General features: G+C 38.7%; 1 protein-coding gene across 4 annotated transcripts in view; it reads left to right on the top strand.

The window, feature by feature from the left end:
* Positions 1–26,232, top strand: part of LOC126162157 ((E3-independent) E2 ubiquitin-conjugating enzyme UBE2O) — a 227,908-nt gene that overhangs the window by 85,302 nt on the left and 116,374 nt on the right. For 2 of the 4 annotated variants that reach the window (XM_049918460.1, XM_049918459.1), the window contains exon 6: positions 3,801–3,884. The exons of the other annotated variants lie outside the window; for them this stretch is intronic. In XM_049918460.1, the coding sequence (XP_049774417.1) occupies positions 3,801–3,884 (84 nt within the window). The remainder of the gene's footprint in view (positions 1–3,800; positions 3,885–26,232) is intronic. 4 annotated transcript variants of the gene reach the window in all.

Below are 26,232 nucleotides of genomic sequence, written 5' to 3'. Positions count from 1 at the left end.
CTCTCATTGCATTTGTTGTTTTTATGGAAAGTTTTAAATGGAAAGTAATCAGTAAACTAATGTTGAATCATGGATGAACTGTTTAAGTGATTAATATTTATCTATTGAACTAGCAACACGTTTTTGGAGCTGAGTAGTAGTTGCAAATATTCAGTTGGTGATATTAAAATGTCTGGTTATATCCATTTACTGAAGATTATCATTTTTCCCCTGTTTTTCTCAGATGCAGCCTTCTTATTAATTTTACTGCTCAGTGATATTTTTCTTACACACCTTGACTTGAAGATGTGAGTTCTGCAACTTGATTGGAAGTTATAACTTTCACATCTCCCAAAACATATGAACAGCTAAATGGCACCATGGTTTGAATACCCAAGTTAAACTGTTGATCTGCTCACATCTTATTTATTGATGTAGTCAGCAGTTTTCCAGGTTGAGAGAAAATGCTTACTTCCTGTACTAAGACAGTAGTAGTGCTATTGAACTAACAGAACTGCCTTGGATGCAGTCACTTTTTTTCCACTAAACTCAACCAGTGTTGCTTAAAATACTGTTTCTGCTATCCATGCTATTTCAGAAACATTGTTAACAACATAACCCCACCAGCTGATTTGTCATTTTTAGCTTTTATCAGAACTGAACTAGTCCATAACACCTACTGGACCCCTTTGTTTCTTGCTACCACTTTATCACTTAAAGCATCAATTAAAATTTATTCCTATTCTTCCTTTTCTTTAAGTGAATCACTATCAGTTCCTTATACGCTTTGTAAATATTGTTTGTTCATGAAATGCCTGCAGCAGGTTCTCCTGAACTTGCTTACAGTTAAAACCTGGGTGAGATGTTTATTTTTGAAATAGTTCTTTGTACCTTTTATACCTTTTCTGCTGAAACTGCCTTTTAATGTTGTTTGGTTATACTTATTTTTCAATGATGAGTATTATTTGTATATATTTTATGCAAAAATAATTACATTGTGAACCATTAAAGCTGCCTTTATGGAATACTTCATAGATCACTTACTAGAAGTTGTTATAAGAACAGGACATTGAGAATTTAATAGCAGCTCTGTTCCTACTGTGAAGACAATTGTGTGAATTTTGACATGAGCCTGAGACGCGATGATAATAGTTTGTTTAGATTACATTGCTGTAATGCAGTGAATGTATATAGTCATAGAATAATGCACAGAACTTTTTTTCACTCTCTCAAGGAGCTATATGGACATCTTGAATGTTTCTTGTTTCACTATTATCTATTTCACATAAAATAAAAAATGTTACCTTCTTAACATGTATATTTTTTAAGCATTTTTATCATTTGTGGATGAATGAGGTGTGGTCAAAAAGTATGAGGAATTTTCGTTTTTTGGAGATAATTTTATTTATTTGTGTACATTAATGTTATCACTTTCAAGGTAGTCCCAAATAGATATTACCCACATATTTTAGCACTTCTTCCTATCCCCGAAACACTTCTGGAACTCGATCTTTGGAACAGCACGTAGCTCTTTCAGCAGTACACTTTTAATCTCACGTGACCTTGTAAAACGACATTCCTTAAAGATTCTTTTTATTTTTGGAAATAGAGAAAAGTTATTGTGGCAAATATGGAGGCTGGGCATATTACAATCTTGTTTTTCACTAAAAATTCATAAACAAGCAATGAAATGTGAGTAGGTGCCTTATTGTGATGCATAAGCCATGAATTGTTTCAACCACAAATACGGGTGCCCCCCCTCCCTCCCTGTTTGCTTCCTGCAAACAGTTTTGAACTAAAGTGCGTGTCATTTATGACGGCGGCCGAGTTTAGGTTCGTTCTGCGCATCTGACGTCACAAAACACAGTCAGCCAATGAACAGAGAACGACGTTGCCAGAGCTCAACTGCAGTGCAGAGCACGGACAAGTGTCTTCAGTTTTAGAAATGTTCAGTCATAAATGAAATAATTGAACAAAAGCAATATCTTGATAGCAGACTTTCTTTTATAGAAAGTTTGGAAAAAGCATTCTTCATTCCAATTGCTTCATATTCTATTAATTAAACAAGCAATAAGCCTCCTAATTTAGGCGATAGCAAGGAAAGGTGTTTGTATCATTCTCACTAACCGCTTTTTCGCAATAAAGAACAGCGGTAATTGTTTATTTCCTATTGTACTTTGACAAAGCGTGAGTAATTCATAGTCATACCAACAATGTTTGTCGGTATTTTGCGTGATATTTTAAAATCCTCCAGGAGACATATTTAATGATGAGCTTTGTTAGCACAATGGTTAAAGTGTATGGCTGCTAAGCGAAAGGGTTCCGTGTTCAAACCTTATTCGGTGCTTAATATTTTCTTTATTTAAAAACAATATCGGAGTGTCATTAGTTTTATTCGTTTGAATGTAATTTTTTGAAATTTATAGTGGCAACTATACGCTATGGACTTTCACCTCTGCAAACTCTTCAAAATTTCGTGCAATGGTTTACTACATCTAACGCCGCACAATAACTGCGTTGAACTTCGAAACAAAATTAAGTCATTTATGGGGGGGAGGTATCAGTCAAGAGGATGTGTAAAAATCAAATTTTTGGGCCAAATAGTTTTTGTGAAATCGAATGATAAAGTGTGTCAAAGCAGTCGATACACCATGTGTCTGCTCATGCGAGCAGTGTAATGATGACAAAATCGCGCACGTCACGGAATGCGGGGAGCACTTTTCTGTAGCAGCGAAAGGGTTAATGCGGCCGTGGTGGCTTTACTTCATAAACTGTGCGCTCCCCCCTAAACGTAAGTTTGCGAACTATTCTGTGGCGCTGCTTCTCTTGGCGCATAAAACTGGCAACGCAACTGTCTCCCGCGTCTGGGCGGGCATGCGCGAGCCGCCAAGATAAAAGAATTGAACTATAGTAGGTCATACTCTTTATTGCTCGTTTGATCTTTGGCAGGAACTCATGATGCACTATGCCATGAAAAACCGAAGAAAATGGTGAGCAAAACTGTGACATGACTGCACTTGTCTAGCTTTTTTTTGTCCTGGTCATCCAGATTGCCTCCACTGGGATAATTGAGCCTTGGTTTCAGTTCATATCTGTACACCCATGTTTCGTTACCTGTTGTGACATACTCTAGTAGTTCTGCATCGTTGTTGACTTCATTTAACACTTCGTGAGCAGCTCCCATACGCCACTGTTTTTGTTTGAAATTTGACACCGTTGGCACAAATTTTGCTGTCACATGTTTCATACCCAAAACATCTGAAAATGTATCATGGTCTGAGCCAGTTAATGTGCCAGCATCATCAGCAACTTCTCTGAGTTTCCACCATTTCTTTCACTTTTTCCATATTGTCATTGTTAGTTGATCCACAACTTTCATCATCTTCAATTTCTTCAGTCATTTTGAAAAAACTTATACCATTTGTAAACCCTTGTTTTACTCATAGTGGTCTCAAAAATAGCAATAGTCAACATTTCTAAAACTTTGTTACATTTTATCCCATTTTTCTAGCAAAATTTAATGCCAATTCTCGATCCGTTTTTGAAACAAATCAATACTTGCCACAGATATGTTTCAGGCATGTTTACAAACACAACAAAAAAACATCACCTGAATTGTGCTAATAAAACTCGCAAAATTACAGAATTCCCAATACTTTTTGAATACACCTCGTACATCTGTGTCTATCTGCTTTGGAACATGGGCTGTTAATTACTGTCAGATTTATTTATTAGCTTCATTTAGGTTTGTGGCCTGTTGATTTTTCTTAGACTTGGCTTCCATCCCATTCTGTTAATGTATTGTATCTACCATGTTGAAGGTCCCCGCTGGTTGACAGCACCTTCATGGTTCTTGCACAGCTCCATTCAGAGGGCATCTCATCTGAGATCAACACCAGCCCATGGTTATTATTTTGTATTATTTCTTTCTTTTTAGTTTTGTTCTAATACTGCATGAGTTTTTGTTCGGTAACATAACTTGCATGATGATCTCACACTGTAACAGTGATTACATTAGTAATTGAGATTCAAACGTCTCTGTCATTTGTGTTGTCAATTAACTTAATTAAAATATAAATTTAGATGTGGCTGTATTGAATCTCACACTTAACTTCTCAGTTTTTCCTTCCCCCAAATTTTCAAGGCTTTTAAAAAAGTATGTTTACACTAATAAGTGAGTACGTGTCGAAAAATACAAAGTTCAGATGAAGTAGTTCAAATCTGATGATATGTAAGGTTCAGAAAGTTTCATGTACAACTTTTAGTTTTGACATTGTCTTTAAATTTCTTAATTTAGTAGTGATTTGTAAGCGGTAAAGTGTCTGAATCCTATGAAATAATAAACTGGCCAGAAGAAGAGTTCATCAAACAGCTAATCTCCAGAGGTTTGCATGTATAGTTGATGAACAGTAAGAGAACATAACGATTTTGTTTGACACATGAAACACAATCAGGAACTGTGTTTTGTGACTAAATATGTATGAAAAGACAAAATTTTAATTTTAATGAAAATCATATTCAATCTTTTCTCAAACAGAGGAAGGAGGAAGAAAGGGAAATGGATAGGTGGGAAATCATAATTTGCAGCCACACAGGGCATTGCAGAATTGCAATGGTGAAAGCTGAAAATCTGTGCTGCTTCTCTAGAACACATGCATTAACCATCTTGGCCATCTGGTCATGGTTTACTTTTAACCCAAATTCTCATCTTATCACACATTGTGTTGCAGCATGCCTTGTTCATTACTATACCTACCCATAAATTCTTGATACCCATAGGGCTTCAAATGCAATTTCAACATCCCCACTGAAACATATGTCACAGAGCCGTCACACTCTATTGCATTAATGTAACTGAGTGTTTTAATGTTCTCTTGCACATGTACAACAGAAAAGACAAAACTCGGATACATTTATATATTTCATCATCTTTCTTGTGTGCATCAAGGATATTGTTAATAGAGGTTAATAAGGTTCCAGATGCATGCCTCAAAGATGGTGGAATATTCAATCTGCCAGGGAAACTTCAAGATATGCAATTAAAATCATAGTTACCTTAATGTTCACTGTTTAGATGTGTAATCTGTCTTTGATATTATTAAATAATGTATTAGTATTTTCAATAAGAAGTGTTAAACAATGAGCGTTGTTTTTACTATGACCGATTTTATATTTGATGTTAACTATACATAAAAATATTGCCGCATGGAAGTAACACATCAAGTGTTTTGGACCTGCACTGAAGCGTGATAAGACTTGTGAAGAGAGAACGAATGGTAAATTATTAACTGAAATGGTGCCTGGAAAAGTATTGGTGTTTTCACTGTATCTGTTTGGAGGAAGAGAAGAAAGAAAGCAAGTAAAACTGTAGAAAGTTGACAAAGACATAGAAAGATTGAGATGATCCCACAGATTGTCAATTGTGTTTAAATCCGGGGAGTTTGGTGGCCAGGGGATTATGGTAAACTCATTCTGGTGCTCTTCAAACCAAGCACATACACTGAGAGCTATGTGACACATTGCATTGTTCTGCTGGTAGATGTCATTGTGCGAGTAGAAAACAAACTGCTTCTGGGGTGGATGTCATCCCAAAGGCAGACATGCCAACTCTCCTGATTTAAGCAGGAGACTCCCGATTTTTCCTTCTTCCTCCTGATCTCCAGACCATGAAGACCGATCTTCCAATTTTCAGAGCAGTTTCAATACTTTCCTTACTATCTGAAAATCCTGCCCCTTTGATATATTGGTGGATGACAATGTATGGATGCTACTTGTCTACGTTAACTTGGAAGATTCGTGCAGTGGCTGTCAGGAGCGTATCTCGCGCTTTGTATCTACAAGGCAGTAAGGAACTTATCGTTGGCAGCGTTCGGAGACAAATGAATATTTTTCAACCAGTGCCAATTTCCTCCGCTTATGGTAGCATCAGTGCAATCGTAAAGTTATTGTGGACAAGGAGTAGTCAATAGTGGTTCCAAGCAAAGTGATTAGTGTTGTTCTTTCTACAAGGAAGTGTTGCTAAGTTGGGGGATTTCCTCCTAAATTTAGGGGGAATTAAGCTGCCTGGGGGAAATTAGTGGAATAAATGTTTCAGGGGGGGGGGGAGATATTTAGGGTTACTACCCTCCCCTCCTCACCCCTCCACTCGACAATTTCATTGGTGACTCCATTTTACCGCCCCACCCCTCGTTCGCTTACCCGACAGTGTGACAAATTATTTAGGGGAATTTGAAGTGCAATATAGGGAGAAACGGAGCACCAGGGTTGGCATCATTGCTACATGACCATTGTCTAGAACATAGGACCATTGTGTTCTCAGTTCTGCTGCGTGATTTTTGTACTCTGTAGTAGTTGTTGGCTGTGTATCATGGAAGTGTTAATTATTTTTTGTGCAGGATGGCGAAGAAATACGATGCAGTGTTCAGAAACGTATGTAAGGAAGAGTTTCCATGTTTAAGTGAATCGAGGAAGGGACAAACTTACGCGTTTTGTAGTGTATGTAGATGTGACTTTTCAGTGGCTCATCGCAGGAAATGCGTTAAACGTGTGCAAACTAAACAACACAAGGAGTGTGTTCATTGTGTAGAACGAACCAGAAACTTAACTTCTCGTGTAAACCCCAAAATGTAGAGTCTGTGACAAATGCTGAGGCTTTATTTACTTCATTTATTGTAGAGCATAACTTGACTATAAACTGTGCCGACCATGCTGGGCCTTTGCATTGCAAAATGTTTCCCCGATTCCGAAATTGCGAAACAATATGGGTGTGCCAGGTACAGGAACTGAATTATTGCAACTTTGTCATGGATGTGTTGTAATTCACATTGGTACAGTGCTAAAATTCTCCTGATTTTTCACTTTTGAAAGTTGGCATGTCTGCAAAGGATACACACATACTTGTGTTAATACATTGTGCCTTGCCCAGACCATAGTGGTCTCTTGTCCGGCCTGGACTTGTCTTATGATAGTTGCAGAAAGTTTTCTTTCAGTTGCTTCACACCATACATGCCAACAGACCTCTATCCAGTGGAACATAAAATCCATTTCATCTGAAAAGGCCACCTGACACCACTCAGTGGATGTCTAGTTTGAACAGCAGTCAGCATGGCTGCATGAAACAGGCACCTCCTGCGGTGTTCCATATGCAGCAATGTTTCCTCAACAGTTGTTGAGGAGACACTGTTGGTAGCCCCTTGGTGCATCTGGGCAGTTGGTTGCTGTACAGTTGCACATTTCTTCGCCCATACACATCTCTGCAGCCATCATTCACTCCTGTCAGCTATGGCCTGTGGTGCATGAAAGTTGCCTTGATGCCGGTTTTGGATAGCACATTTCGCCATGCATGGTGTACTTTAATCATGGTGGCACCCAAACAGTATATGAACTTCGCTGTTTCAGAAAAGCTTCCACTCTTGGCCCAGAAGCCTATGATCATGCCATTTTCAATTTCAGATAAATGACTCTGTTTCCGCTTTACGACACTGACTGAACTGTGTTCTGCCTTATGTACCCTCCTCTGCTAATGCTGCCATGTGATGTGTTATTTCATGTCGATGTAAAACATTGGCGGTGGTCACATTAATGTGACTGCGCCACGTGTGAGGTACTTAGTGAATTTCCCTTCTTCTTTCTCCTGTTAGTAGCCCCAACATAGGCATTACAAGGGCAGAAAATGTGATACATCTTTGGTCTTTCAGATTTAAAGCATTTAAATTAATTCATATACTTTGAGGAATTAATGCAGTAGGGGTTTAAAAAAGCATCATTACCAAAACCCCGTTGTCATCCATCAAAGGCAAACTGGGACAGGTAATTAAGCATGTGTGTCAACATAGGTTACATAAATGAGAAGTCATTCTATTAGGTATGTTCCAGATTTGAAAAGTAGAATTTTTGTGATTTATAGCATCATACAAATAGCAAACCCGGAGTGCAGTAGTAAACCCAGCATTTAAACAGTTGACATAATAATGTAATTTGCCTTATTGCGTTTGTTAGCTAGAAGCACAAACTAAAAATACTTTTTCAAAATTTATCTTCTTAAATTAGTTAAACAACATAGAGTTTTTATATCCTATTGAATCATCGGTTCAGATTAAAATTGTTTCTGTGAAATTTGAAACAAAAAGTGTGTAAACTTTCATCATCACTTAAATTACTTGCATCTTTTTGAGATGACTTGGAGATTGCCCTAATGTAATTCTCATAAAATTTCCCATAATCCCTTTGCTCTTAATTTCACAGTGTCTCTTCAACAGATGTTACATCATATGTGCCCCCCCCCCCCCTTTTCCCTCCCTGCAGGTCTGGGGGTTAGAATACACTCGAGGTATTCTTGCGTGTCATAAGAGGCAACTAAAAGGAGTCTTACACATTTCGGGCTTTATATGATGATGGTCCCCTGTAGGGTTTGACCTCAATTTTTCCAAATTTTCCCGAAGAGCGAGCCAATTGGGGAAGGGCGCCTTACATGGTGCATAGTGTCCATCAAGCAACGAGACCTCTTGCATCCTCCGTCAACGTGGATCTGCACGTCCACTCATTCTTTAGCTGTTGGGTGACATCACCCTCCTGGATGCATTTTCCTCCATCCTCTGTGATGTATTGTTTTCTGGACTCCGTAGCTCGTTTGTGCTTGATATCCAGCACAGTAGCCAGTCTGTTGTGGTGGGGCCACCATGTACCCTGTTGGTTGTAGCCCTGACCACACAGGGATCGCTCTGCTGATACCTATGCCGTTAACTCCCCACATATGCCAATAAGTAGATGCCCGTCACCCAGGGGCATTGGGACTCCCGGAAATGGCCATCCTGCCAGGTGGCCTTTTCTGCGACTGGGTAACTCCCGTGAGAAGGGCCCTCTGGTCGGAGTGGGTGGTATCAGGGTAGATGACAAGCCATTAAGCATAGTACATCATCTCTTGCTGGTGGTCACACCAGTAGTCTCAAAGTGGTCAAGGTCTAACTTCAGTGCTAAGGAATATGAACCCAGATTGTTGACACAAGCTGCCACTTGGGGTACAGAGTTGAGAGGGTCACTAGAGGTGCCACTACTGTAAGATTTCTACACACAATGTATCACAATTAGTAGCAGCTGCTTGAGGCACCAAGCTGAGAGGTGTGCCAGGGGTGCCTAAGTGCAAGATTGTTTCCAGTGTGTATTGCAGTTAGTAGCAAAAACTGACACGGGTGAAGGTGTACAGGGGAAAAGGAGGATGAGGGGGAGGTGGAGGAGCAGGAGGTGAGGGGATTGGGGGAGAGCAGATGGCAGATGATAGTCACTTGTTTGATAAAATGTTCTTGGACTGGCCCTGCTTGAATGAAATATAGCTTGTGGATAGTTAAGGAATAAAAATGACTGAGATGTGGTTTCTTGTTCTAGAGATGCTTTTACAAAAATATACTATTATATATATATATATATATATATATATATATATATATATATATATATATATATAAAATAAGTATGGAAAAATAGGCAGTTTCTGATAAGATCTTGTTGAATATATTTATCATAGACATTCTGCACAGAGGAAATCATACAACATTAATATAGCCATTTCCGCTTGCCAAAATGATGAGCAGTAGCAGACATTGTAGACAGTATGCAATGTCATTAATGGGTAGCAGCTGACACCCAATTTGTGGAGGGGAAATTCTCTGGAGCAAGAGATGTTCAGAGGACAACCATCAAGAGCTCCACAGAGAAAATATTTTTCGCCAGAACTGCTGTTTTTGGAATGTCAGATTGAATCTTCTTATGATTTTTGCCTTATACGTATGTACTTTCAGTTTCCAGAGAAAATTAAATCTAAAAAAAGTTACAAAGCAACAGGCCTCTAACACTGTATTGCATACCTCTACACCACTAGTACACGGTGCAACAGACCACTTTTAAGTGATGGAGAAATTCCTCCTCGAACTGCAGCAGCATACAGTATACAGATTTTCGTACTTACAGTTCTGAGGACAGTCATTTTGATTCTCACATTAGTGTTTGACTTACTGTGGCAATCAAGTTTTCTTGAACTGTTGTTAAGATTTAAGACTTTATTGGATAGAAGAGGGTCATTTATAGTGACAGGGATGGTGAACTGGTAATAACTTGGAAATTTAGTTGTAGCATCTTCTACCATTAGCCCTCCAGTGTGGATTCTGATACAGCACATCTGCCCTCTGGAGAATCTAGAAAGAATAATTACTCACAACCTCAGAACTCATCATGGTATTTTCATGTAGCTTTTTAATAATAATAATAACAAAAACTTAAAATCACGATGTCCTGGTTTACAAGCACCAAAGCAGACTCGCACATTAGCAATCAACCTGAAAGGTGGGTCCAACAAAATATCTTCTTCTGAAAGATAGTGACAAATATATTAAAAGAAAACAAGAAACCATAAACAAGATGCAGTACCCAGGGAACAAAGGATTACCAACAGATGCATTCAAAGGGAATTACAAAATTTTGGGTACAGGAGAGGATAAAGCTCAGTGCAGAATACAAGAATGTTTAATGGTGTCCAGGCAGGTCACAATGAAAAACAAAAAAACCAATCCATCTTTTGGATTTGAATTGTTTGTATTTTTTCTGTAGTTGTGTTAAAACTATTGGATATAGGTTCCTCCTTTTATGCAAAACTCCATTTTTTCTTGTTGCTCAAACATGTTTCTGCACCTCTGCAGCGTCATTTTGTTTATTGAAAAAAGTTGTAACTGACCTAACAAAATGAGGTCTAAAGACAGTTTTTGTTCATTTTTGCTTCTATCTTTTTACATTATATGGTTTTGCAGGACCATCTGTATGGTGTCCTGCCTGATAGCTTGTCATCTGCAAACCAAATGATGTAAAGGTGAATTTTATTCTTTTCATTTTACTTGGTGCAGATTACATGCAATTCACAGAGTCTTTTGTATAGTCTGGAATTACTTTGAGTTGGACAATTTTTATTAAACTGCTTGTTGAGGGTTGTCTATTTTGTTAGATCAGTTATGACCTAAAATATATCCACTTTTTTCAATAAACAAAAACTACTGCTAATGGCACAAAGATGCTGAAATATGTTGGGAACATGGAAAATGAGTGTTTTGCATAAAAGGTCAACCTATATGCAATAATTTTAACTGCAAACACGAAAATATACAAGAGCTGCAAATCCAAAAAATGAATATTTCGTTGCCCAGCCAGGCATTCCCTAGCAAGCTCTATAGCAAATACAGGCACACCTTAATGAAACTTCAGAAGACAACTCTCAACATATAGTTTAATAAAAATTGTCTCTAACTCGTAATTCCAGACTGTGTAAAAAAAAAAAAAAAAAAAAAAAAGACTGTGAAAAGCGTGTCACCTGCACCAAGTAAAGTGAAAAGGATAAAATTCGTATTTACATTGTTTGGTTTGCAGATTACAAGCTATCAGTACAAAACATCTGCAAAACCATATAATGTAAAATCATGATTAGAAAAAAAACTTTCCTAGACCTCATTTTTCAGATCAGTTGAAATGTAAAATATGTTCACTCTTTCAGTAAATAAAACCCAGTGATTATGGAATAGAAGTGCAGAAACATGTTTGGGTAACAAAATAAATAAATAAATAAATATATTTGTAAGAAAGTACCATATGAATCGGTTGCAATTGGAATAACTGTTATGAGAATCGACAAATTTCAGTTATATTTTGTTTCCACTTGTAGGTCTACATGAAATCATTTAGAGGGGTTGTGCTGCTTAGCTTCCTTGTAGGTTCACATTGCCCAAAATAGATTGTCGTCTGAAATAATTTTCTTATAAAGCACTGTGTCACACGAGGCCTTGCCCTTCATGTATTGGCAGTATTCTGATGTGTAGACAACAGTATAGCAAGGCAAGTTACTTCTGCAAGCACACCATAGTTCTGTAATAGTCAGTGACAATGCACAATTCAAGAAAAGACGTGTGCACCACCTCACTTTCATTGTCAACAAGGTGGGAGCTTGATGGCACTGGAGGTCAGGACAGTGATGTGGCATTCGTGAATACACCGCACAGTGATTGCTGGAACAGTATAGAGATACTGGAAAATATAGTAGTCACTCGGGAAGTGTACCTTGACTTGTGCACAAAAATCCTTTTCTTAATGTGGTGTAGTTGAATTGTGCTATGTTGTTTCACATGTCAGTGGGTTTGGTTTGGTACCAGGTTCCAGAGCCCAAATTATAAAATGAATGTACAGCCATCAAGGAGAACTCTACAGTGAACATCAGCTCTACTGGTTGGCATCTTCCAATGACAATACCAGTCGTGACAGGCAGAACGTAAATTTCGGACTTGGAATGCTTATATGATAGATGCTGTGCTGTACAGCCAAATTCTGAATAATATTATGATCCCATCAGTGTGACAACTACATCCTGAAGAATCAATTTGTCTCCTGTGGGATCAGTACCAGTACACATGTCTGTGATAGTACAGGAACCAAGCAAAGGAAAATCCTGGATGGAATAACAACAGTGATATGAAAAACATTACTACTCATCATGTACAGGAGACACTGAATTGCAGAAAAGCTCAACAAAAAGAATGCGGTACATTTGAGCTTTCGGTCAAAAGATCTCCTCCTAAAGTAGAATGCGCACACACGCACACGCACGCGTGCGCGCGCCCAAGCTCAACACAACGCATACAGCCTCTGTTTGTTGGTCTTGGTTGCAGAACAAAATGAGGTCTGTTCTCAATTGGCCTCCTCCTACACTAGCCCCCAGCCTCATTGGGAATGTTTGGGGAGAGAACAGACCCAGTGGGATAACTGGCTTCAGCCTGAGCCAAGAACCCTTGTAACATCAAGCGACAGAAAATGACAGATTTATTACTTACCTCATATACTTTCTGTCTTCACAGAATTGAGATTGGATGAAATATTAAGTGGTAAATAAAGTCATGTGCTGTATCCCACTTGAAGGCTGGAAACACTTATTAAATAATGTAAAATTTAAATTTTTTTATATTTTATGTTTTTCTAACTAAAAATTCTGTAAATGGGATGTGAACTGAACCTTGTTTCAGTTGACCCACCAAGCTATGAAATCATTATACAGTCTACAATAATGTGACTATTTATCAGTTGAATGCCCCCAGTCTCCATCTCTTGACATAGGCTTTGTTTTCTGTATTTGTAAGCCTATTACACAGATTTCTTGATGTTTCCAGAGAATGAGTGCATATGTATAACGTGAAGAGGATGTTTTTCCATCAGTTACATTAACAGGTATTCTTTACTTTTAGGAATGATACTGTACACATTCAAATGTGATTAACTCTGGTGCAACATAATGAGTAGTTCATATTTCGCCTGTGGGTTCATATTTCGCCTGTGGCCATATGCTCACTATCAGGTGTAGATTATCAAAAACTATTCATCATACACTATTGGCCATTAAAATTTCTACACCATAAGGATGACATGCTACAGCCACGAAATTAAAACGTCAGGAAGAAGATGCTGTGATATGCAAATCATTAGCTTTTCAGAGCATTCACACTAGGTTGACGCCAGTGGCGATACCTACAATGTACTGACATGAGGAAAGTTTCCAACCGATTTCTCGTACACAAACAGCAGTTGACCGGCGTTGCCTGGTGAAACGTTGTTGTGATGCCTCATGTAAGGAGGAGAAATTCATACCATCACATTTCCGACTTTGATAAAGGTCGGATTGTAGCCTATCGGGACTGCGGTTTATTGTATCGCGACATTGCTGCTTGCGTTGGGCGAGATCCAATGAATGTTAGCAGAATATGGAATCGGTGGGTTCAGGAGGTTAATACGGAATGCCGTGCTGGATCCCAACGGCCTCGTATCACTAGCAGTCGAGATGACAGGCACCTTATCCGCATGGCTGTAACAGATCGTGCAGCCACTTCACGATCCCTGAGTCAACAGATGGGGACGTTTGCAAGACAACAACCATCTGCACGAACAGTTCGACGACGTTTGCAGCAGCATGGACTATCAGCTCGTAGACCACGGCTTGACACTGCATCACAGACAGGAGCACTTGCGATGGTGTAGTCAACGACGAACCTGGGTGCACGAAGGGCAAAACGTCATTTTTTCGGATGAATCCAGGTTCTGTTTACAGCATCATGATGGTCGCATCCGTGTTTGGTGACATCGCAGTGAACGCACATTGGAAGTATGCATTCATCATCGCCATACTGGCGTATCACCCGGCGTGATGGTATGGGTTGCCATTGGTTACACGTCTCAGTCACCTCTTGTTCGCATTGACGGCACTTTGAACAGTGGACATTACATTTCAGATGTGTTACGACCCGTGGCTCTACCCTTCATTCAATCCCTGAGAAACCCTACATTTTAGCAGGATGATGCACGACCGCATGTTGCAGGTCCTGTACAAGTCTTTCTGGATACAGAAAATGTTTGACTGTAGCCCTGGCCAGCAAATTCTTCAGATCTCTCACCAATTGAAAACATCTGGTCAATAGTGGCCGAGCAACTGGCTCGTCACAATACACCTGTCACTACTCTTGATGAACTGTGGTATCGTGTTGAAGCTGCATGGGCAGCTGTACCTGTACGCGCCATCCAAGCTCTGCCTCACTCAATGCCCGGCGTATCAAGGCCGTTATTACGGCCAGAGGTGGTTGTTGTGGGTACTGATTTCTCAGGATCAATGCAACCAAGTTGCATGAAAATGTAATCACATGTCAGTTCTAGTATAATATATTTGTCCAATGAATACACATTTATCCTCTGCATTTCTTCTTGGTGTAACAGTTTTAATGCCAGTAGTGTACATATTACATGGTTTCGAAAGCATAAGACGAACAATAAAGGTTAGGAAAAGGTATTTGTTACTGGCAGTTTTCTCAATAGGAGTGCCAACAACAGGTTTATAGTAATGCATATTAAAATTACGGGAAGGAGAGCAGTACCCCCCCACCCCCACCCCCCACCCCCACCCCCCACCCCCGTTTAGCATATTTTGCACATTTGATGATAACATACATGGCGCCATGAAGAATAAATGTAAAATGTAGTGTAATGCGTCTCTTTAAAGCAGACTCCATTCTTATGACATACACATGTGAAATCGTCAGGCAATTGACTTATCTTAGTTAAAGGAAAATTATCTTCATTTTCATTCAGGTTAGGCTTATCTCATACTGCTGGTTATATGTAAAGAAAATCGAGCTTCCCTATCTGTGGCTCATCTCTAGTCAGTCCCTCTTCCATCTCCCCCTCCCACATCTCCACAGACAGCATTTAATTCCTTCCAACGCCTCCGTCTCTGAGATTCCTACATGCTACCATTTATAATTAATTATTAACAATCAGCTTTCATTAATAAATCAGATAGAACTTACTCTGTCTTCATTAATATTTAATGTACCATATATGTTACCAGCTTCCTCGTAGTTCATTGTTTACGTGATTTTTCTTGTATTATGGTAGTAAACAGTTCATTACCAAGTGCAGACTGCAAAGTGTAGCCATGACAGTAGTTGTTCCGAAGGTAAAAACTAAATTGTTAACATCTGTCTTGCCTAGTTCATGTATTTTCCTTACCGAATTGCTTCACTTCTGCCTTTATGGCTTAGCCCCAGTGTTTTCGTGGCTGTTCAGTTCTGTTTTCATTTTCTGATGTAACTGTATTGCATTTTCTGTCAGTTTTAATACATTTTGTAATATTAAATAAGAGTTTGTAACATTATCATCATTACGTGATGCTTATCCTTATTGGAAAGCCCTGTACCTTTTACTTGTGAATACAGTTAACATTGGGAATGGGAATAACTGGAAGAAAAATAAAACTGATTAATGTGTGTGTGTGTGTGTGTGTGTGTGTGTGTGTGTGTGTGTGTCCAGAATCTTTTGCTCTGACATGTCTGAATAAAATCTTCTCGGTTTTGAAGCTGCATCAATTCAGATCAAATACTCGAGCTTTCGATGACTATCTCTGCCATCACCATCAGGAGGAAAACTCATTGACTGCTGGAGCTGGTACAGAGAGGGCTGAAATGACACATGCACAGAAGGCAAGTTGGGCAACGCTTAGCAGATCTGGCCAACCAGAAGACTGAGTGACATCAAGTGGTGCGAAGGGCCAATGCCACATTCGAAACTGCTGCTTCACCTCCTGACAAGTGTCAGGATCCATCTTTGCTTTCTTTTGATATCCGGTGGATGGCCCCAGATGCTACTAAATGTTTATCCTTGATCTCTCTGAAAATTGTTGTTGTTTATTGTAATCTCAGTTGCCTTCTTTATAACAGAATCTCAGCATGTTGATGTGTGAACCAAGGCTCTAGTGTTTCCAAACTGTGTTTTGTGTCCATTTTCCGGGTACTGCTCAGCTGTGGTGAACTTGTCAAGCTCACTTTGTGTAATATGTCACTCCTGCTCATACAACACGCTGCAATTGTGCGAATAGTTTGACCTGTATAGGTGCTGCGGCATTCACAAGGGACAATACACACACCTGGCGTATGAAGAGCAATGTCACTTTCAACAGGGCATAGCATATAAAGGAGGCAACTGAGATTAGAAGAAACAGCAACAACTGTTTCAAATGTGCTGCTGGTCTCTCACACCACCTGACAATAGTCAGTCCACTAGCAGACCATAACTGCTGAGTCGGCAACTCACCTTCCACACTTATGTCATTACAGGCATCTATGATTCGTGTTAGAGGCTGCAATCGTGGCTGTGTAACCAAGAAACTGTGCCAGCCAGGCAGTGAGTGGTTTTTACTGCTTATGATGGTGGTGACGATAGCTATTGAAAGCTTGTCCTGAAAAGCTTAGTCATAGCAACCTCTTCAACATCTAATGAACATCTAATATGGTATCCAGCACTTAGCAATTTATTATTATTATTATTATTATTATTATTATTATTATTATTATTATTATTAACTATTTCTAACATGTAAATTTAGGCTCAAATATGGCAGCAATAGACAGGAGAGATGAGATTGGAGGGGGGAGGGCGGGGGGGGGGGGAGACTGATATAATAGACTGAAAGTGCAAAGATAAAGAATTGTAATTGGCAGAAGCAGTGAACATTTATTTTACTGTTTGACAGAGAAATGGTCATGTATTTTGATATATGGCCATATTTTGAGGGAAAAGTTACAACACTGACAAAAGGTATTGCTCCTGCTTTTTCTTAAAAGCAGTAGGAGATTTAATTGTGCTTAGAGAACAGTGTAGCATGTTCAGTAGGCATACAGCAGCAATTGAGTAGTAGCTTGAGAATGTTTTTCTTTTATTGATGTGTACCAGATAAATGAGACCTCATGTTGTGATTTTGTGATGATAGGTACTTGATCAGTAACATGAAGTATTGGATCATGTCCGTACTAAGAGGCTGATGAACTAGAGCGTACGGTAATCACATTACTTATCGTATTTATCCTAATTGGGCATATGATTCAATGACATTGTCAGACAGACAGATGTTGTAGGTGCAGTGTGCACATGCATTCGTAGTTCATTCGAACCATCCAGATGTTTCCCTGCTTTTGTTGTCTTGGGTTAAATTGTAAAAGAGGTGGTGTAGCAGAAAGAGGGACTGCACAAGTTTACATTTCATATTCTCTAGACATGTACGGTAGAGTATCTGATAAAAAGTATCTGGACAATTATGAATGGTCATTAATATGGGATGCGCCCATCATCTGCTTTTATCGCATCTGGATCTTTGTTGGAGTCACTTTCAATGAGTTGTCTGACCATCTTTGGAATAGCAGCTCATTATTCCTCGAGAGCCGGATCCAGAGAAGGGAGTGATACTGGATTCAGGGTTCTGGAGTGATGTCTACATTATTGGTTCATGTCAGGACTCTGGCCAGTCAGTCCATTTCAGGAATGTCCACAAACCATTGCCCACACAGTTGCTGCTTTATGACAGCATGCAATTCTATGCTGATACAGTCAGTCATCATCTCTGAACTGATCCTCTATTGTAAACAGTGCACATTGGTGTCAAATGTGTTATGCACTTACCACTACTTTGCCAAGTATAGGTATTTCTCAATAATGGTTCATTGTAGGAATCGGATCAGGCAAGCAAGAAAGGTAGAGGTGATACAGCAGTGAAAAAGGTCTGAATGGAACACAGTCTGGCACAATTAGCCCTTCTCTCACTGGCTATTGTCTCACATGTAAATGAGTTGTATATTAGGGGAAAAGAATGTTTGAGGTGAAAAGCAGTAAAATTAGGTCACTTAAGTTTCAAAGTCATTTCTCTGTGGGCTTTCTTCCTTAGTGACTTTAATACTCTTCCACGTAATACCCAGTATAAGTGCATTTTGTTCTTGGCAGCATTATTTTTATTATAAGATATGCCATTTCCTCAGTAGGTAAAGTCTGGTTTGCTTTCAATAGGGTCACTCCCTCTGATGGAATTACTTCAGCTTTGTAGGTGAAAAATTTTGGCGTGTGTTTGTTTGCAGTAAATTCAGGCTTAAGCCTAGGACCTGCTGTTCATTTTATGTTTTCCCATTTTTATTATCTAGAAATAAAATGGTGCTCAGTTGCTACTAATGTCACACTGTAAATTCATAAATTTTGTCCATCCACATTTTAAGAATTTTGTTGATACAAGATTAAACAGTAGAAGTTATACTTGGTACAAGCCCTTGTTTCAAACCTTCATTATTCTTCGAATTCTGTAAGAATGCTTTCCCAAGAGTATAGGTAGGTTGGCTTTTCTTTGATCCAGTATCTCCCATACATCTTTCTTTCTTATACAATGAGAAGCTTTTTCTCAGGAGAATGATCTCTCTCTCTCTCTCTCTCTCTCTCTCTCTCTCTCTCTCTCTCTCTCTCTCTCTCTCTCTCATGTGCATGTGCATGCACGCACACACACACACACACACACACACACACACACACACACACACACACACACACACAATGATAACACAATAATACAGCACAGTGGTATTGTTATCAAACAATGAGGTGGAGGTGTTAAGACACTGGGCTTGCATCTGGAAAGAAAGTGGTTCAAATTTTCCTCAAGCCATCCACATTATGGTTGTCCATGGTTCCTTGGAAAAGGACATGACCAATTTCTTTTCCTGTACTTCTTTTATTTGAACTTGCGCTCTGTCTTTAATGACGTTGTCGTTGGTGGGACATTAAAGCATAATCTTTATTCCTTTCTTCCTTCCTTAATGTGTTACCATTTAATTTCACACAACGCTGTGTACTTTTCACTGCTAAATTGGAATCCCAAATTGGCAGAAAAGATTTACAAGGCTATACTTCATAATTAAGTCTCTGACATTTGCAGTTTTCACAAGTCTTGATTAAATTAATATTTCCATCCCTTAAGCATAGCTGTTATAATGTGGCATTCAATTTCTTAGATTGTGTCAACCATCTACAGAGTCTGTCAAAAACATAGCAAAAATGTGTATTTCATGGAATAATGATGAGGTTGTGGCTATACAAAACCCACTGTTATCAAAAATAATTGAACTATGATGTAAATAATGGAACACTGCAAATTATACTAGAGTCTTGTTTGAGATTAGGCTGTGAAGATGTGTAAGACAATTGTTCACAGCACCAAATAAAGAGAGATTCTGCAGAAAAATGAAATAATCAGAGTTGGACATAGGAAATTATGTATTTTATATCACATGGAAGACCTTAGGATTCATCCTATTTCAATAGGACAGAAACTTTTTATAATTTTTGTACTTTTACAAAAATGTTGGATTTGTGAATAACCCAGTTGGAACTGAAATGTCAGCCACTGTGTGTGTGTGTGTGTGTGTGTGTGTGTGTGTGTGTGTGTAGATCTCGTACATGATGTATCCCAGTGGAGTACAAAAAGTACAACTGGGTTGAACAATTTTCATTACGCTTGTCACATGGTACACACACAAGGAATAAGTATTCTAAACAGTTTTATTTCTTTTATGTCTGGTTGGTATAAAATACAGGAAACAAAATGTAGACCGCAGAATAGAAAGCTAAATTGTTTTACAAAGGAAGCAGATGCTCACAATCTTAGAGCAACTCTTTTGAGGTTGGAGGCATATGTACCTCAAGAGTATTCTTCATGTGGCCAGACAAGGTTTTCAATCCAGAATTTATAATGTGTGCATCAGATGTAGTGGTATGTTAATTTAGGGGTTAGTGTATTTAATCCACTAAAAACACTTCTCATAGTATTTATATTAAATTATCCCCATTAAAAGATAAATTCTACTGTTACATGCAAAGGGCAGCAATTATTACAGGAAATCTGCAGAAACACAACTTGTGTGTCATTAAGTGCTAAATACTTTTACACACTGAAAGTGTGGGATACACAGTATTCCCATCTGTGTCATTGTTTTTCTTCTAATTGTTGAACAGATTAAACCTTATTTGTTAAAAGAAACACATTTGCATCTAATGACTTTATACTATAGGTCTACACACTTAAAAATTCAGTTTTGTATGAAATATTTAGAAATGAGGAGTGACACAAGCTGCAGCATCATGGTCTTCACATGTATACCTTGATTTTAACACTGTCCATTTTTAGTGTGCACAATTGTTGTAAATTTCTTTTCGGCTGTTTTCTTCTGCCTTCATTAATAGTGGGTGGAAATCTCCAGTATAATCTCTATGACCAGTAACTAATTTGTAGAGTGTGTGTAGTGTATAGTACTACTATATCATTGATGTAAAAGGGAAACTACTTCTACCGTTCTAATGTGTCTTTATTGTTTGTGTTAGACTTGAAAGATAATACCAGTTGTATTAGCAGATCCCATGACTTTATTGCATTTTTGACACTGTATTTCCTTTGTCATCTATATGCATACTCTGCAAACCATAGTGAAGTGCTTGACAGAGGGTGCTTAGCATGGTGGTACTACGTGTTAAAGAGTTCTTTCCTGTTCCAATCACATATGGAGTGCAGGAAGAATGACTACTTAACTGCCTTTGTGCACGCTGTAATAGTCTTAATTTTGTCTTCATTGTCCCTATGTGACTGATACTTAGGGACTGAATAATATCTAGATTACATTCGTAATGTTGGGTCTGGAAATTTTATAGTATGGTGTTTTTAAGTGTGTAGCATTACATTTCTGAACATTTAAAGTTTGTTGCCAATCTCTGCACCACTTTGAGACCTTATCAAGCTCTAACTGAACATTTGTGTAGCTTTTATCAGACAGTACTTCATTATAGATAACTGCATCATCTGGGAACAGTATGAGGTAACAATTAGCATTTTGTGCAAAGATGATTGATCTGCAACACGAACAGCAAAAATCCCAGCATACTTTCCTGGGGCACACTTGAAGTTACTTGTACGTCTGTCGATCACTCTCATTCAAGATAACATACTGTGTCCTCCCTGTCAAGAAATCCTTAATCCAGTCACAAATTTTGCTTGATATGGTGTGATACTGTGTCAGCTGCTTTCCAGAAGTCAATAATTACTACATCTGTGTTATTTCCTTAGCCATGGCTTTTAGGATGTTGTTTGAAAAAAAGCAGTAGGAGCTATCTTGGCTGCAAATTCTGCACAAAATCTGACAAGGACCTATCAGGCCTTGGAGTCATGTTTGATTTAGCTGTCCCTCAACATAACTGACACTAATATCATTCATGTCTGCAGTGATGTGAGAAGTAAACTGGGGCATACATATATATCTTCCTTAGTAAATGAACATTTGATGATAGAGTCCATACTTCTCCTTTTTCTTTGTGACCCTCAGTTTTATTTCCTGTATCTATCTAGAGTGTCTGGACAGTAACTTCGGTGCAACTGACAGCCTATACATATAATCGGAATTTCTTTGGGGTTTGGAAGAGGTCTTTTTGATACAATTCTGCTACAGATAATTATTGCAAGCTTCTTATGTTGCCCTCAGCCAAAGACTTTTCATTCAGCATGTCTTTATGGCCCCAATTATGCAGTATTTTCTGTTTCATTGAAAGTTTCTCTACAGTAACTGCATACTATGGAACATCCCTCCCATAATGAACTGTGCTGCTAGGTACGTATCTATCCATTGTATGGTCAACCACATTTTTAAATCTGAGCCACACTACTTCCGCATGCCCCAGCCCAGAGGTAAATGTACTGATTTTCTTTGAGATGTGACGAGACTGCATTTTTATCTTACTTAGTAAATGGGTAAATCTTCTAACTAAATTTAGCTGCACTTTGTACCTTAGTAGTCATTGTTGCTACAACTTTCTCGTGGTTGCTCATACCATTTTCAATATTGACATCCTGAAAGAGGTTAGGTAGGTCTGTTTGTTGCTAAATATATTTCCGCCATGAGTGGGCTCCTAAACTATATGTTGTAGGTAGTCATCTCTTCTTTCATTCTGTCTTTATTAATAGTGGTAATGGTTTCAAAGGTATTGCTTGTTCCCAGCATTTAAACTTATTGTTTGTCACACCATTGAATATCAGAATTTTATCTGTGTGCTTGAATTATGTCACTAGGCTTTCTTCTCAATTCATATTTTCATTCGTTTCTTGTTTTTCTTGTCTGTTCCAAATACTACAATACAGTTCACTAAAAGTCTACAGTATGTTTGTACGGATCGCTGTTGCTACAATATCTAGTTAGTTCCAAAAGTTAATAGTCGTGATAGTCTTGACGATGCTCCTGTATCCACTATACAGTCATGCACTATTATCTATCAAAACATGTGGTGCATCTGAAGTGCTCAGTGATACAAATTTGTGTGTGCTATGGTAGGAATGTGGTGGAAATGCATTCAGTGACAAATCTGAAGCACTCAGTTATACAAGTTTATGTGTGCAATGATGGAAATGTGGCGAAAACTACAAATGTCATCAGCTGGACGAAAACTCTGACAACAAGTACTCCAAACCGACTTTTCACGTAAGTCACATCCCAATGCAAATCTGTAACGCAACAATCTATGTGACATGATTATAATTATGTATCATTTATATTTTAGGACAACTAGTCAGTAAAAAATGCACCACAAGTTCTAATGAAAGCATGAAAGCCGTCTGACGATGAATTGTAATGATTCGAAACCAGTAACAGTACCTTTTGAATAAAGGAACTTGAAGTAAATTTGTGGCTTGTTGCTGTCTCACCACCATCAAATAGTATTATATTTCAATGCTAGATGTTACAGAAGTTGAAAGAGCTTCATTTTGAAGGGATTAAAATTAAATGCAATATGGCAGTTTTGGTTGGGATATACCATGAGATGGTTTCAACTGCTGAGCTAAAAGTGGTGTTCTTCATCCCTCATTTTCAACACTAAGATCAGAAGTGCAGCATTTTTAGAAGAAATAAAAATTTATCTTGTGACAAGACAACATCAAATGAGTGTTATAAATTCATTTTTCTTCCTACTGACTTATGAAGACATGAAATGAAGCAACAGATACCTTATCAGAATTAATGTCTTCTCATTTCACAATGTGAGTAAGGTTAGATAAACTCGCACAAGTATGCCTATAAAATCTAGTGCATTTTGCCACGTTTTTATTAGGTCACTTTCTTGTCTCTCTTTTTGTTCAGTGCAACTTTTGCGGTTAATTTAAACTAACTTCCTGATGGGCTAGACACTTGAAATTATAAAAATAGCTCAGTATTGGATGACAGTGCAGTATTAATTTGTTGTCTTACCTGTCTATTTGGCAGGTGTGAAAAAGATTGCTAATGCCTGACATACAAGTTTCCCAGCACAACTATTGTGTTGTGTGGGTAGTGTCAGAATGTATTTCTGGAGGTATGCACGAGGACGGGCATGACTGAGTGAGAATGGAGAGGCGCAGGTAGACAGATCAAGGTGGAAGGTCTAGATGGACAAAGAGAGGGCTGAGAAAGAGGGGAGAGGGGAAGATGGACCGAGAAAAGGGGAAGAGGGAGAAACAGATCGAGACTGTGGCGGAGAGGGATCTAGAGTGGGGGAGGGGGGGGGGGATATGGCAGAGATTGAGGTGGTAGGAAGAGACAGACAGAGAGTGGGAGTAAGAGGGTATGGCTGAGATTGTGGTGGTGGGAATAGACAGACAGGGAGTGGGGTAAGAGGGAGATGGACAGGGAGTGTGAGTGGGGGTGGGGGGGGGGGGGGAGATGTGTTCAATATGTGTGACACAAATGTACAAGGACAAGCCATGGGTAGAAAGCTAGTAATGGAATAGAAATCGTATAAAAATTATATAAAATTAATTTTGCTAGCTTCTTTATTTCATAGGAAAATAACAATTAATGATCTATTATTAGTAGATAGGTATAACACTATTCTATTGCAGATATTATCAGGTGGAAAAAGCACTTAAATAAACATGAAATATAACACTTCTCTCTTATAATTTCATCAGTATGTTAAAAATCCACTGGAAAGTTTCATACATGCAAGAAAAAAAAATAATTATTTAAACAAAAGTAAAATTTTAGTATACCACATTTTTAAATCAGGCTAAGAAGTATAAAATAATTCTCCTAGCCCCATACAGATTTGTAGGACAGGAGAGAACCAGAGGAGGGGACAGGACTATATAAGTGAACTGGAGGAATACAGGGTTGTGCGAGGTTGGAGTTGGGAGCAGGGTAGAGTCAGGTGGGGCACAGGGTATAGTGAAGGTTGGGGTGAAGGGAGTTATAGGAATAAAGGATATGTTGTATGAGTAGTTCTCGCTTGTGCAGTTTGGAATTGCTGCTGCTTTTTGGCAGTCATTGAAGAACAGCACACCATGTTGCCCAGGATTATGAGCAACTAGGGGACCCAATTCTCTCTAGGCTGCAGTATGGTGGCTGCCATTGACATGGATAGACAGCTTGTTAATGGTCATTCCCATGTAGAATGCTGCATGATGTTTCGATCAGCACAATAACCAGCTGTCTGTCCACATGAATGGCCACTACAAAATTGTGGCCAAGAGACAGCCAGACCACCCAGTCGCCAACAGTTTGAAGCTACATCAGTTCATTTACATCAGATTTTCATCTTTTATGTACATTGTTCCTTCAACAGATCTCGCTCCTGTTATATCATCTGATGTTGCCAACTCACTCACCACTTTCTCATTTCCATTCCTTTTACAGGAGGTAGATGGCTGAAGATACTTGCCTTCATCTTCTGGGCAGCTAAAATCGCTGAAGTTTTCGCTGAAGTTTTCATCTTCGCTATCACTTTTGGTCAGTAATTCCAACACTTATTTAACAGAGCAGATAATTTCGATTGACATGGCAAAAACCCAAATCACTTTGTAATTTATGGCCGGAACTACCTTTTTATCTGTGAACTAATCATACTAAAAACATCGTCTGTTGTACTTTCCCTGATTGGCATTCTGATAGAATGATGTCACATAATAGTGATGAGTACTATCTGTGTAAAAAGCTAAAGTTCCAACTATGCAGAATAACCTGAAAGTGGCAACAGTAGTAAAAGAATTACCATGTATTACAAAAGTGAACACAAGCATCACCCATCCCTCTTGTGGCACGATGTGCTTAAGATCATTTATCATATCCTTGGGCGTGAAAGGCCTTCAACCAGCAAATACACGTACAAACATTTTTTTACTTCAGGGAATGTGATGATTCCGCTAAGGTAGGATGATACATCGAGTGACAGAACACTGCACCTTTCATCGTTGTTTTGATTGGTCTTTAAAGAGCCTCAGCTTTGAACATTATAGAGTACCAACTAGCCTAAAGCTAAAGTTCCAACTATGCAGAATAACCTGAAAGTGGCAACAGTAGTAAAAGAATTACCATGTATTACAAAAGTGAACACAAGCATCACCCATCCCTCTTGTGGCACGATGTGCTTAAGATCATTTATCATATCCTTGGGCGTGAAAGGCCTTCAACCAGCAAATACACGTACAAACATTTTTTTACTTCAGGGAATGTGATGATTCCGCTAAGGTAGGATGATACATCGAGTGACAGAACACTGCACCTTTCATCGTTGTTTTGATTGGTCTTTAAAGAGCCTCAGCTTTGAACATTATAGAGTACCAACTAGCCTTCCATATTTCACAGTAATGTGCTAAAAGTTAATGGAAACAACAATGAGGAAGTATTTGCTGTTTGTATGTACCCTGGTTTTGTGATCCAACTGTTAACTATTAGCGTACACTTGGTACATTTCCCAACAGCTAACCTAAACACAAGGCAGGTAAAGAGCTCTTAGCTCAATACAAAGACATCTCTCTCTCTCTCTCTCTCTCTCTCTCTCTCTCTCTCTCTCTCATATTTTCAAAGCGAGCGC

This window comes from Schistocerca cancellata, chromosome 2 (assembly GCF_023864275.1).
Source record: "Schistocerca cancellata isolate TAMUIC-IGC-003103 chromosome 2, iqSchCanc2.1, whole genome shotgun sequence".
NCBI lineage: Eukaryota > Metazoa > Arthropoda > Insecta > Orthoptera > Acrididae > Schistocerca > Schistocerca cancellata.
This window is presented reverse-complemented; position numbering and strand designations above follow the sequence as displayed.